This window comes from Pteropus alecto, unplaced genomic scaffold (genome assembly GCF_000325575.1).
Source record: "Pteropus alecto unplaced genomic scaffold, ASM32557v1 scaffold28, whole genome shotgun sequence".
In the NCBI taxonomy this organism is placed as follows: domain Eukaryota; kingdom Metazoa; phylum Chordata; class Mammalia; order Chiroptera; family Pteropodidae; genus Pteropus; species Pteropus alecto.
The window spans coordinates 569,848-582,434 of NW_006441063.1; the positions used below are offsets into that span (position 1 = coordinate 569,848).

Genomic DNA, 12,587 nt, shown 5'->3' on the forward strand with positions numbered 1-12,587 from the left:
AGTTTAAACTCCACATTCTTTGAGAACAAACAAGGAATCGAACTGATCTATGACACTGGCTTTCAAATATCCACAGTCGTGATCCACAGTGAGAGATGTATTTTGTATGGTGATCCAGTACACACACACACACACACACAACTGAAGTAAAAGTTAAACAAAATAATTTTATTTTTTACTATCTATGATGCATGCTAAAGTTTCCCATCTACTTTGACACTATTATTTTTTAATGCTGGTTGCTACTACTGATGCCATGACCCACTAATGGATTGTGAGGGAGGCCTCGGCCGTGAAGCTCAGAGAGAATTCTTACTAGGCTGCTGTAAACCACAGAGGTAAGCTCTCCACAGGCCTCCCTGTGGCTTAGTGTTTCACTCAGTCTGGCTCTGAACAAAAGCTCTCTTTTTCTCCTCTCAAGATCACAGTTGTAAAAGTCAGCAACATTTCAAGGAACTCCCCTGAAAATTACAAATGTTTGTCTGAGTGCTTCTAAATTTTCTCTGCCTGGAACACACAAATAGAAAGAATATGAGTAATATTTATTCAGCAACTGAAGTTGGCCAGGCATACCGTGGAGGGGACCATGTTTCATATCAGTCTTGTACCCCAGGCCGCAGGAAGACAGATGCTAAAGTGAGACAAGGGGCCTGCTAAGTATTCCTCAAATCAGTCCAGGCCGTGTGTGTGTGTGTGTGTGTGTGTGTGTGTGTGTGTGTGTGAGAGAGAGAGAGAGAGAGAGAGAGAGAGAGAGCGCAGAGATCCAGTTGTTATTGCTACTTAAAACAAAAATACCACATCCCCTGGTATGACTCCTGTCCCCCTCAGCCTTTCCTGACCACTAGCCACAAGGCCATACAAGATCCCTCCATCCATATCACCCAGAAGAGCCAATAGGTACAGAGACACTTCCTGTCCAACAAAGTGAATGGAATGGAAATGGAGTTCTCAGACTTCTGTAACCCAGAAACCCAAGAAGTTTCTGCCGCCTGGGGAAGATACTTGGGTGGGCCTCCAAGAAAGACTATCTTCTGCTCTGTGAAGACATCAGACTTAGTAGCAAATAAAAAGGCAGGGCCCACCCCTCGCTCTTAGGGAGGAAACCTGAACACAGTCTCAGAGTATAGAGTGAAATATCCTGTTTGATAACAGAAAAAGAAAATATCTTTCAAAACAAACAAAAAAAATGATCATAACTGTAATACTTAAAAAGGGAGGGAAATCATTTTTTAAAAAAAGAAGGGGAAATTTCTATATCTTTTATCAGTGCTGTGTCGCTCAGTCCCCCCAAATTTGGAGCTTTCTGGGGAGAAATGTTACTTGACTTTGTGAAACTTTAGGCTATCCGGTGTCCCCAGAACTATTGTTTGTTCTTTTGGAGCTCTGAGCAGCAGTTTTCAGGCAACATGTAGCTGGAACTAAGAAGGGACGGGAAAAGAAGCAGGCAAGCGGGCTGAGGATCTGGATTTGACTGGCTCCTCCGGCTCTGAGAGATCCCACTGTGGGACTGTGTGTGACATCGTATGGGGAATGCTGCAGAGAGCAGGACCAGCCTCTTTTCCGGTGTGGGGCTGGGAAGGTGGGTCTTAGACAGGGAGACAGGAAAAAGTCCTCCCTGAGAGTTTGGTATCAGAAACACAAGGAAATCTGGGCATTCCCAGTGCGTATGGGTTAGGGAGGGAATTAAACCATCCCAGGTGCAGAGGACCCTGAGGAGATTGGGGACTGAGAGTTCTTCTAACAGCTATATACAGCAGTAGACAGAGGGGCTACTTATTTCTCTTCCATTATACTGGAAGAGAATGGAAAAGTCTCCTTCACTTCTCAGCTGGTGTGCTCTTCTACACTGTGAGGGACCCAGGGGGAGGGCCTAAGCTGTCCATGGGCCAGAGGATCAAAAGAGAGAGTGGGGTCCCCTCCCTCGAAGTCGGGATGAAGATGGCAAAGGGGACCAACAGCCAATGACAACTGTGTCCAGCAGACAGTGTCCTCTGGAGGGCAGCATTGTGGTGGCCTGACAAAGAGGTGGGTGGACAGGAGGGCTGTTGACTATCTTTGTGAAGCCACAGCCTAGCCTACAGGGAGACCTGTTAGAAACAGCTAGGGAGCTTTGTGAGAGGGAATTTTCCAAAGATCAAGCTTCTGGGGATTTGAGTCTTTCTTTGTGTGGAAAACATTTTTTAAAAGGAAAAATAGGAACCTTTTGTCTCTACATTTTCTCTTCCCTTCCCCGAAAGAACCAATTAGAATGAAGCCATTGCATTCCTACTGCCTTGAGTAAATATTGTGTTCAAAGGCCTAGGTGGGGTGCTGAGAGGAGAGAAACACTGGGGCTAGAGGCCTGCTCACAAGATTTCCCCCTCAAGCCTCTATTTCCTCTGATGGTTCTGAAAAGTCCGGGCTACATTCTATCAGGCGAGGTGACTGGAGCCACTAATGCTTTGGAGCATTGATAGTGTTCACTGATATTCCCAGTTCTCTTCTCCTTCTGGGCACGTAGGAGAACTATACTTTCCTGCCTTGGTGAAGTTACGTGTGGCAGTGTGACATTTTGGCCAACAAAGTATGAAAAGCAATATGTGTCACATCTGGGTGGAAGCATTTAAAGAGTGACGCATGATTCTCTCAAGCTTTCCTTCTCTGTTTTGGCAAACTCTAGTGCCCGTGTTTGGATAGTGTCCTAAAATGGTATCTCCTTCATCAACCTGGGTCCCCGAATGGCTCCAATGAACAGAGCTCCCTAATAAGCTCATATTGGCCATGTTACATAAGAGAGAAATAGCCCTCAGTAAGCCACTGAAGATTGGGGATTGTTTGTTACCACGGCATAACATAGTCCATCCTGACAGGTACACATAGTTTTGCTGAGCAGAATTCATAGTATCTTAATATTTCCTAGGGTACTAATTAGCCAGTGATGTAATGAGAAACGTAATGAACTCAAAACGGGGAACTCTCCACTTCCCATTCTCTCATGAGAGCTCACAATGGCCACAACTCACTGGGAACTCGTTCCAGGCAACTCTGGATCTGTTTGATGGTAAGTAACTCCCACATTCCCAGAATGCTATTAGGCTGGGTAGCTTTATAAAAATCTGTCTCCCCGGAGGCTGTTTCAGTGTTTATACTTGTTCAAAAACATTCAGCCAAACAAATGTTCCTTAAAAAGCTGGCCATCTAACCGCCCAGGCAGAACTGGAGCAGCATTTTGAGGCAGGCTCTTAGGAACCTGCTCCAAAAGAAAAGAAGGACTTTCCTCCCAAGGCGGCATCTTGTCCCTCAGTAATTCAGGCTCCATGTCTGCTGTGGGCTTCCGTGGTTACTCAAATGTGGAAATCTGGTCTCCACAAGTCTTGTGATCCTCACTCAGTTCCCATGGCCACACACACATGATTTGAACAAACATTTCTGACCTCATCTGGTTCTCACATTTGAAAAGTAAAACATTTGGAGAATGAATTCATTTTGAAACATTAAAATTAATTGACAGATTTAGAATTTTAAAGTATCGTGATCAAATGAACATAAGCCACGACCTAGGAACCTTATTTTCCACCCACAGGAGAAACAATGACTGCTTAAAAATCATTTAGACAATTGTTGAAATTTCAAGATAGAGTATAGTTTAATAATAGTACTGTATCGATGACAAGGTTCCTGATTTTGATAATGGTATTGTGGATAAGAGAATCTCCTTGTTCTAAGGAAATACATGATGAGGTATTTAGCAATGAAGGGTCATAATGTTTGCAACTAAATTCAAACTGTTAGTAAGAAATAACAATGACATGGAGAGAAAGAGAAAGTAAATATAGTAAAATGTTAACTGGAAAACCTAGGCGAATAGCCAAAGTGTTCATTCTACTATTCTTGCAACTTTTCTGTAGGTTTGAGAGTTTTCAAAAAATAGAAGTTTTTTTTTAAAAAATCATGCGTTCTCTAGATTAGTGACTTTCGAATTTTTAATGCTAACCCACAATAAAATATAGATTTGTATGCAGCAATCCAGACATACACATACATACATATATAATTTGAACAAATGCATACAAATGAAATTAAAAGTTTTACAAAACAATACTTACTCTTATATTACATGTAATGCTCTATGACTTTTGTGTTTTATCTTTTTTTTTTAAATGCTCGTTGTGACCGATTAAATTGACTCGATGATCACTAATGGTCACAAACCGTTTGAACACTCTAGTTTTCAATGGTGCTTTCTGCAACATTTCTAATACCTAGTATTTTCTAGAGACATAAAAGAAGTACTGTCACCATGAAGAACTGACAGCTCCGTGCACCCTGAATCTATGTGGGTTTTGAAAACTTACCTCTTCAAATACAGACAGAGGAACTCAGGACATTAAGATTAAGGATTTCCAGAATGTTGACAAATACAATCAAAATTACCTGTAGATGGATAACAGCTTGAGCAAGTATTTAGTAGATGTACAGCCTTTGCTCTGACACAGGCCTGGGGATTTAAGAGTTGGCCAACTCGTGCCCTAAGAAATCTCTCAGCAACCCTTTCCACCTACTGGCTGCCTCCTTTCCTCTTGGCCATTAATCAGCCCCAAAGTGTGCAACCCATGACAATTTTCACACCTAATAGGATCGTCTAAGCTAGAGACTCCCTGTCCTGCTAACATAGCATCTCTGTATCTTCCAAACACTCTTGCCACAAAACACTAAGAAAAGAGGATTTTGTGGCTTCCCCAGAGATTTCACAATATACGTTTGCATATGAAAGACTCTGAAAAGTCCTGCAGTAGAAAAACCTGTTTAACTAATTTTTTTAATCTTAGGATTTTCCAAATTTATTTGTCCACAGATACTTCCCCTCTTTTTTTCCTTGCCTTGCCCTAAAGTTCCTTTGCACCTAAGGCTACCTCTGGGAATAATTGTGGAGTAAATGAAATGGATCTTTGTTTTAACCACCTCCACCTTATATCTAAGTCCGTATCCCACCCCTCTACTCTCCTGTCCTGTACATCTTCCTGGACCCAAGTGTCCCCAGGCCCAGGGGGAGGAGGATTGTGGTAGAAAACAAAGGGATTGAGCCTAATGGGTTGCCCCACCAGGAGAATTGGCACAGTTCTTAATACTTAGCCAATGGACTGACTCTAATTCAGGCACTGTAGTCCCTGCTTCCTGGACGATGGGGGAAAGGGATGCCAGTAGAACACTGAGGCCCTAGGAGCTTCCAATTCCTAGCCTTCTCACTGGAGGGCCTATGTTCATTCTTGCTTCTCTTTTCCAGTTGACGCCCATGTAACATGAGCAGAAATCCATACCCCACCTCCACCCACCACGTGGCATTTCCCAGGGTTGTCCTCTTCCTAGGTCCATTTCTAGAGGCAAACTGTTTTTTCTACCATCTGCTGGCATTTTCAGCACCTGCCCTCATCCTGTTTCCCTCTGCCCCTACCACAAACACTCTCCAGCCCAGTTAACTAAATGTTCCCCCAACGGTTCAGGCGGTTTGGATCACCCCAGTGTGGCAGAGTGAGTCTGTCTGTAGGACAAACACCATGTGCTGGAAAACGCTGAGCAGGAGACTAGACCCGAGGAGAAACCGCGTGTTGTAGCCCGAGCTTCCCACCCCACCAGAGGGAAGGCTGTCAGACAGCGAAACATTGGCTGGCTCCTCCGTGGAGTTGGCCGCCTCCCCCACTGGAGCCCTTGGGGCCAGCAACTTGGACAGGAGGCTACTGAACCTGCTCACAGTGGTGGCTGCTGGCTCTGGGGATGAGCCTGGGCTGGATACAGTTAGGTTCAGTTCCTCAGGATCCACACAGAAGCCATTGGAAGAGCGCCCAAAGGCCACCTGACTGAGGTCCAGGCCGGCCACGGAACCTGGAGAGGCACACGGCACATCGATGACGTGCCCAGAGCTCTCCATCCAGTCCCGCAGCCACTCCAGGCCGCAGTCACAGTGCCACGGGTTGCGGAAGAGAAAGAGGCGACCCAGGAAGAAGCCGGGCTGGAAGGCGGCCCAGGTGAGCACCGTGAGGTGGTTGCTGTTGAGGTGCAGAGCAAGGAGGCCCGAGAGGTTCTGGAAGGCACCTTCTTCCACGAAGGCTATGCTGTTGCGGTCCAGGTAGAGCAGCTCGAGCTCGGCCAGGTCGGCGAACCAGGCGCGTGCCACGTGGCCCAGCGAGTTGCCACCCAAGTTGAGCGTGCGCAAGTGGCGCAGACCACGGAATGCGTCGGCTGGCAGCATGGCCAGCAGGTTGTCGTTGAGTAGCAGATGCTCCAGGGCACCACAGTCACGGAAGGCGTCAGCATGCACTGCACGGACGCGGTTGGCCTGCAGGCTGAGCGACCGCAGGCGCCGCAGGCCCTCCAGGGAGCTGGAAGCCACAGCCTCGATGCGGCAGCGCTCCAGGTGCGCGTGCGTCAGGTTGGCCAGGCCGCGCAGCGCACCAGGCACGCGGCGGAACAGGTTGTCGAAGGCGGCAAGCTCGCGCAGGGCAGGCAGCTCAGCCAGGAGGCGCTCGGGCACGCTGAAGAGGCGGCAGGCAGCTAGGTCGAGGCGACGCAGGCGGCCCAGCGCGGCAAAGGTGCGTGCGTGCAGGTAGCGCAGGTCGCCGTTGTGTGCCAGGCGCAGCTCAGCCAGACGTGGCAGGCCTTTGAAGGCGCCTGGTGTAATGAAGGACAGATTATTGTGGCGCAGCGACAGGCGGCGCAGCGACGGCAGCGTACCAAAGGCTCTCTCGCCCAAGAAACGCAGGCCATTTCGGTCCAGATCGATGGAAGCCGCCTCGCACGGGAACTCGGCTGGCACCCTTTGGAGGCCCGCGCGATCGCAGCGCACTGAGCAGCCTCGCTCCACGCTGCTGCAGGCACAGGCTGTGGGGCAGGTGCGTGTACAGGCCTCCTCAGCTGGAGCACTGGGTAGGCAGAGGACCACTGTTGGGGCAGGATTAGGGAAGGAGGAGAAAAGACAAAGGGAAAAACGGTCAGCCAGAGGGTCACTGCAGGTGACCTACCTGTCTGAGTGGCAGGATGCAGCCCCCCACAATTTCTCATATCTCCTGCATAGCCACGTCCTCCAAATGGCTCTTTCTGCTTCCCAGATTTTACACGGTATTCCCCACCCACTACGCCCTCCCCTTTGCTTCCCAGTTATCTTAATCAGCAAAACTCAGCGGGAATCCCAGCATCTGACCCTATTCTAAACCCCCTCATGCCTATATCATCACTTGTACTCTCCTAGAATGCAGCCGAGGGAGTGTGCTGTCTGCATGTGTAGGGGGCTCCCCTAGGGGATCACTGTGGCCTACACTCTAGGCCCGCACTGCCCAATACTATAGCCACTAGCCACATGTGGCTCTTGAGTACTCGAAATGTGGCTAGCCCGAACTGCTGTGCTGTAAGTGTAAAATACAAAACAGATCTCAAAGACTTAATACAAAAAAAGGACAAAATATCTCATCAATAACTTTTATATGATTATACGTTGAAATGATATTTTCGATATATTGGGTTAACTAAATTATTAAAAATTAATGTCAACTGTTTCTTTTTACCTTTTTTAATGGGCTACTTGGAAATTTAAACATATGTGGCTTGCATTATATTTCTATTGGTGCTGCTCTAGTCCCTCCCACCATAAGAATTCAATTCTCGAAGACCTCCACTGAATAAATTAAGACTCATGAAGAAGGGAGAATTAGGGAACAGGAGGTTGGAAATGAAAGAAAAGTCTATCAATCTTTGTTTTTCTTTAACAGTCACTAAAATTAAGCCATAAGGACAGCATACTAAATAAAGTATCAATGATCTTCTTATACATCTCAAAAGAATAATTGTGGACCCTCTGTAGTTAATTTCCATTCACCAGCCCCTGCTCTCTAGAGACTTTTTTGTGTGCATCATCAAGGGAAAGAATGGTGCTTATAAATTAATTTTGTTCTGAGTGTTTGAGTGGGAATCAGATAGATTTCAAAAGCCCTCCAGTAGGCTTGCCACCTGTAGCAAAATAGAATGTCATGGCCTGCTTCCCTATGGTAGCCAGAGGTTCCAAGCCCCATTTTGAGTTCCAGTGGGAACGACGGCATGGAAGATGCACGAATTTTATTTTCTGGCCAGGATCAGCTCACAGGTAAATTGTGTATAATCTGAAATTCCTGCAGAGGAATAAAGATACCCAGATATAATAAACCTGACCACTGGCATTCGTAATTTCTACCTCTCCTTAGCAGTACTCCCAAAGTTCTAGCAAACACCTTTAGCCTACCATTCAGTCCCTTCCACCATGTACACATGACCCTGCCTTGCCTATCCAAGCCCTTGTGGGAAACTGAAGGCGTGGCCTCAGAAGGAGTGTGTAAAATACACTTGCTGCTGCCTCTTTAGATTTGCTCAGCTTCCAGTATCTTTTCAGTACATCTGTCGTGGACACTCCATGTTTTTTCAGATGTTGAGAGTGGGATTTAGCCCTTTCAGATGTGGCTGGAGAACACTTAAGCTTTTGAGCAACCCTTCAGTTGTTAACTATAGCTAGTTCGACATTCTGATATTGTGATATTCTGATCTTGGCTTATCATTTCTCTCCCCCTGAGAACTGTAAACTAGACACCAAGCTTTCAGCAAGATTCCTGGACCCTGTGCTGAGCTTGGCTGTAAACAGGGCCGCTGCAGGCCTGAAGAGACACCCTGTTAGATAGACAGGGCCAAGAATATAACCTTAAGTCCAGGTGTCAGCGGGACAGAGGCAGAACTTTTTCTGTTAACTCTCCTAACTGGGTCAAGTAGAAGGCATCAGATTTCCTTACAAATAGTCCTTAATGCTACTCTTGTCTCCTTTCTAATTAACAGAAGTGCACTCTCAACCATATGACTCATGTTTCTACTCTACAATAGCTAACGTTGCTCCGGACACACTATATGGCTTAGTAAATGTTTACAGAATTAAATGGAATTGATGCCTTCCTCTGTAACAATTTCTGCTGGAGGATGTCATTTATTGAGAAAAAAAAACTCTTTATCAAGGAGTTCATGGGATTGTGACAGACAGGATAAAACCAATTTGCTTGTATAAGTCAAGAGATCAAAAATGTAGTTGCCAATTTTTAAAAAACACATGTGAGAGACATGAAGCTTTTTATCATATATCCTTTTTACTTTTTAAATTTTGAACCTTGTGAATGCAACACTCAAGTTGTTGTCACTATCAGAAACCTATTTTCAGCCTCTGAAACTTTGATAACTAATTTACTAGAATTTTAGCGAAATTTTAAATTAAATCAAGTAAACTCAACAGACAGCGAAACTCCAGTATTGGCTTACCCAATATGAAGACTAAGGATATGCCTAATAATTCAGAAAAGCAAAATTAAAAAATATAAAACATATTTGGGTAAGTTCTGCTTAGCTGAGTAGCTTGTATCAGACTAGTATTCCTGTTGATAGCTAGTATAAACTCTGGAAAAAATACTTTTTAAAAATAGTTTGAAGGCACTGGGGAGCAACCTAAACAGGTAACTAGAGTAGATACAACTCTTAAAAGAAGAAGTAAACTAGGTGATAGCCACATTTAACTGGATTTTCCTCTCAGGCTGTTTTCAAGTCCACGCTGCACACGAGAATAGAGCTCAAGGAGAAAACAAGAGTTTTACTGGGCTTACAGATTAGAGGTCAGAGTGTACAGCTGCCACAGTAGCTGAAAATTGAGTAGGGAAAACATGGAAAAGAGGGAGCCACAAAATTGGCATACAGACTCCCCTTAGATCCTTGTTTGAGTCCTAAAGTTCATAGGTGTGGGGTGACTCCAAGGAGCCAAGAACTGAAGTCCAAAAGAGCTAAACAGAGATAACAGTAATTTCTCAGTAATGAGAGAAAGATCGAGTTCAAGGTCCACCCAGTTAGAAGACCCCGTAAAACATCTGGAGCTTTCCATTGAAATCCCAGGGCACCACACCTTAGGAATGAAGACCATTTCCTAAGACAAAGGGCAAAACTGAATTAAGCCTACACCAATGAAGCCTAAAAGCAAGCCTCCCCAGTATCAAAGTGATCTGCCAGTAACTTAAATGCCAAAACAAAATTCAACATTCTTCGAAGGAAGATAAGAGAATCTAGAATTACTATAACTACTATCTACGATATCCAGTACGCAGTCAAATAATACTAGATATATAGAGAAGCAGCAAAATATGACACTTATCAAAAGGGAAAAAAAATAGTCAACAGAAACAGACCCAGAGACAGCCCACATGTTGAAATTACCAAACAAGGATTTATTATACATATGTTAATGAATTTATAGGAAAAAATTGATATAATGGGTGAAGATATGGGGAATTTGAATTTTAGAAGAAGTGTAGAAACTCTAAAAATGAATAAGATAAATATCAAATTAGACACAGCAGAAGAAAAGATTCATGAACTTGAAGACAGGTCAATAGAAATTACCCAAAATGAAGCACAGAGAGAAAAAAGATTGGAAAAAAATATCAGAGCTTCAATGACTTATGGGATAATATTGCACAATTAGACTAACACTCACGTATTTGGAATCCCAGAGGAGAAAAGAGAGAGAATATGGAAGAAAAATAATTGAAGATCATTTCCAAAATTTGATTAAAAACAAGCTCAACAAACCCCAGCTAACATTACACACACACTCCTAGGCATGTCATAGTCAAACTGCTAAAAACCAAAGAGAAAATTCATTAAAGCATCCAAAGAAAAAAGACACATTACATAGAGTAAACAACAATAAAAAACAATGACTGGCTTCTTATCAGAAACAACAGAGGCCATAAGACAATAGAATTATATCTTTTAAAATGTTGAAAGAAAAGTAAAATCTGGCAACCTAGAATTCAGTATCCGATGAAAACATCTTTACAAATGAAGTAAAATAGAGATAGTTTCAGGTTAGCAAAATCTAAGAAAATTTATCTCCAACAGATCTTCTGCACAACAAGAAATGAAGATATTCTTTAGCCTAAAGGAAAATGATCCTAGATAAAAATCAGATCTACAGAAAGAAATGAAGAGCAATGGAAATGGAAAATATGTCACTAAATATAAAAGATTTCTCTTTTCTCACTTTAATTGCTTAACAGACAAGAGACTGTTTAAAGCAAAAAATAACAGTGTATTGTGGAGTTTTTAATATATGTAAATGAAAATATGACAATAGCATAAAGGATGAAAAGGGAAGTAAACTGAATCGTACTCTTATAAGGATCTTACATTATTCATGAAGCAGTATAAGATTAATTCAAGGTAAACCATGATAAATTAAAGATGCATATTGCAATCCTTAGAAAATAAAAAAGAATCTCGACCCTTACCTCACATCATACATAAGAACTCATTTTAGATGGACTGTAAATCTAAATGTAAAAGTTAAAACTATAAAGCTTCTTGAAGATAACATAGGAGTTTTGTTACCTAGTGGTAGGCAAAGATTTCTTGGGATAAAAAATAAATAAATAAAAGACTAACTAGAAAAGAAAAAAGTAATAAATTGGACTTCATAAAAATTAAAAACTTCTCTTTTAAAGACACTATTGAAAGAATGAACAGATAGGCCACAGACATCTCACAAAGGACTTATATCCAAAATATATAAAGAGCTCAAAACTCAATAATAAGAGAACAGATAATCCAATTAATAAATGGGCAAAATATTTGAAGAAATACTTTACCAAAAAAGATATACAAAAGGCAATAAACATATGTAAAGATGGTCGACATCATTAGTTGTTAGAGAAATGCAAGTAAAATAGCCACCTATTAAAATTAGGAAGACTGTCCATACCAAGTATTAGAGAGCATATGGGACAACTGAGACTCTCTTACACTGCCGGTGGGAATGTAAAATGGTATAACCACTTGGAAACAATGTGGCAGTTTCTTTAAAAGTTAAACATACGTCTACCTTATGATCCATCTATTCTGCTCCTAGGGAAATAAAAGCATATGCCCATACAAAAGACTTGGCGTGAATGTTACAGCAGCTTTATTCATAATAACTCAAAACTGGAAACAACACGAATACTCAAGAGTTGAATGGGTAAACCAATTATGATATATCTATACAATGGAATACTACTCAGTGATAAAAAGGAATGGGTTATTGATACATGCAAAATGGATGAATCTCAAGATAATTTTGCTGAATGAAAGAAAACAGATAAAAAAGAGTACATACTATACGATTCATTTCACTTGCATATAATTTTAGAAACTGCAAATAAGTCTATAGTAACCGAAAGATCCATGGTTGCCTAGGAATGGGTGGGGAGGCAGGGTGGGACAAGAAGGAGGCAATGAATCTTGAGGGTGATGAGTACGTTCATTATCTTGATCGCGTTGATGGTTTCATGAGGGTACACTTTTAAAATGTTCAGTTCGTTATATGTTCATTATATCTTTATAAAGCTGTTTAAAAAATACTATTAAGAAAAGGAATACTATATGTATATGGTTTGTGTACAGAATAATGAAAGACAAACACCTAAATAAAAATGGGTAAAAGACTTGAACACTTTACAAAGAATATATTAAGTAGCCATTAAACACACAAAAAGGTGCTCAACGTTATTAGCCATTTAAGGAACTGC

At 42.6% G+C, this 12,587-nt stretch overlaps 1 protein-coding gene across 1 annotated transcript in view; it reads right to left on the bottom strand.

Moving 5' to 3' along the window:
* Window positions 1-5,476: 5,476 nt before the first annotated feature.
* The window catches only part of NYX (nyctalopin), a 14,821-nt gene continuing 7,710 nt past the window's right edge, over window positions 5,477-12,587 (bottom strand). The window contains exon 3 of the mRNA XM_015594365.1: window positions 5,477-6,915. Coding sequence (XP_015449851.1) covers window positions 5,477-6,915 — 1,439 coding nt within the window. The remainder of the gene's footprint in view (window positions 6,916-12,587) is intronic.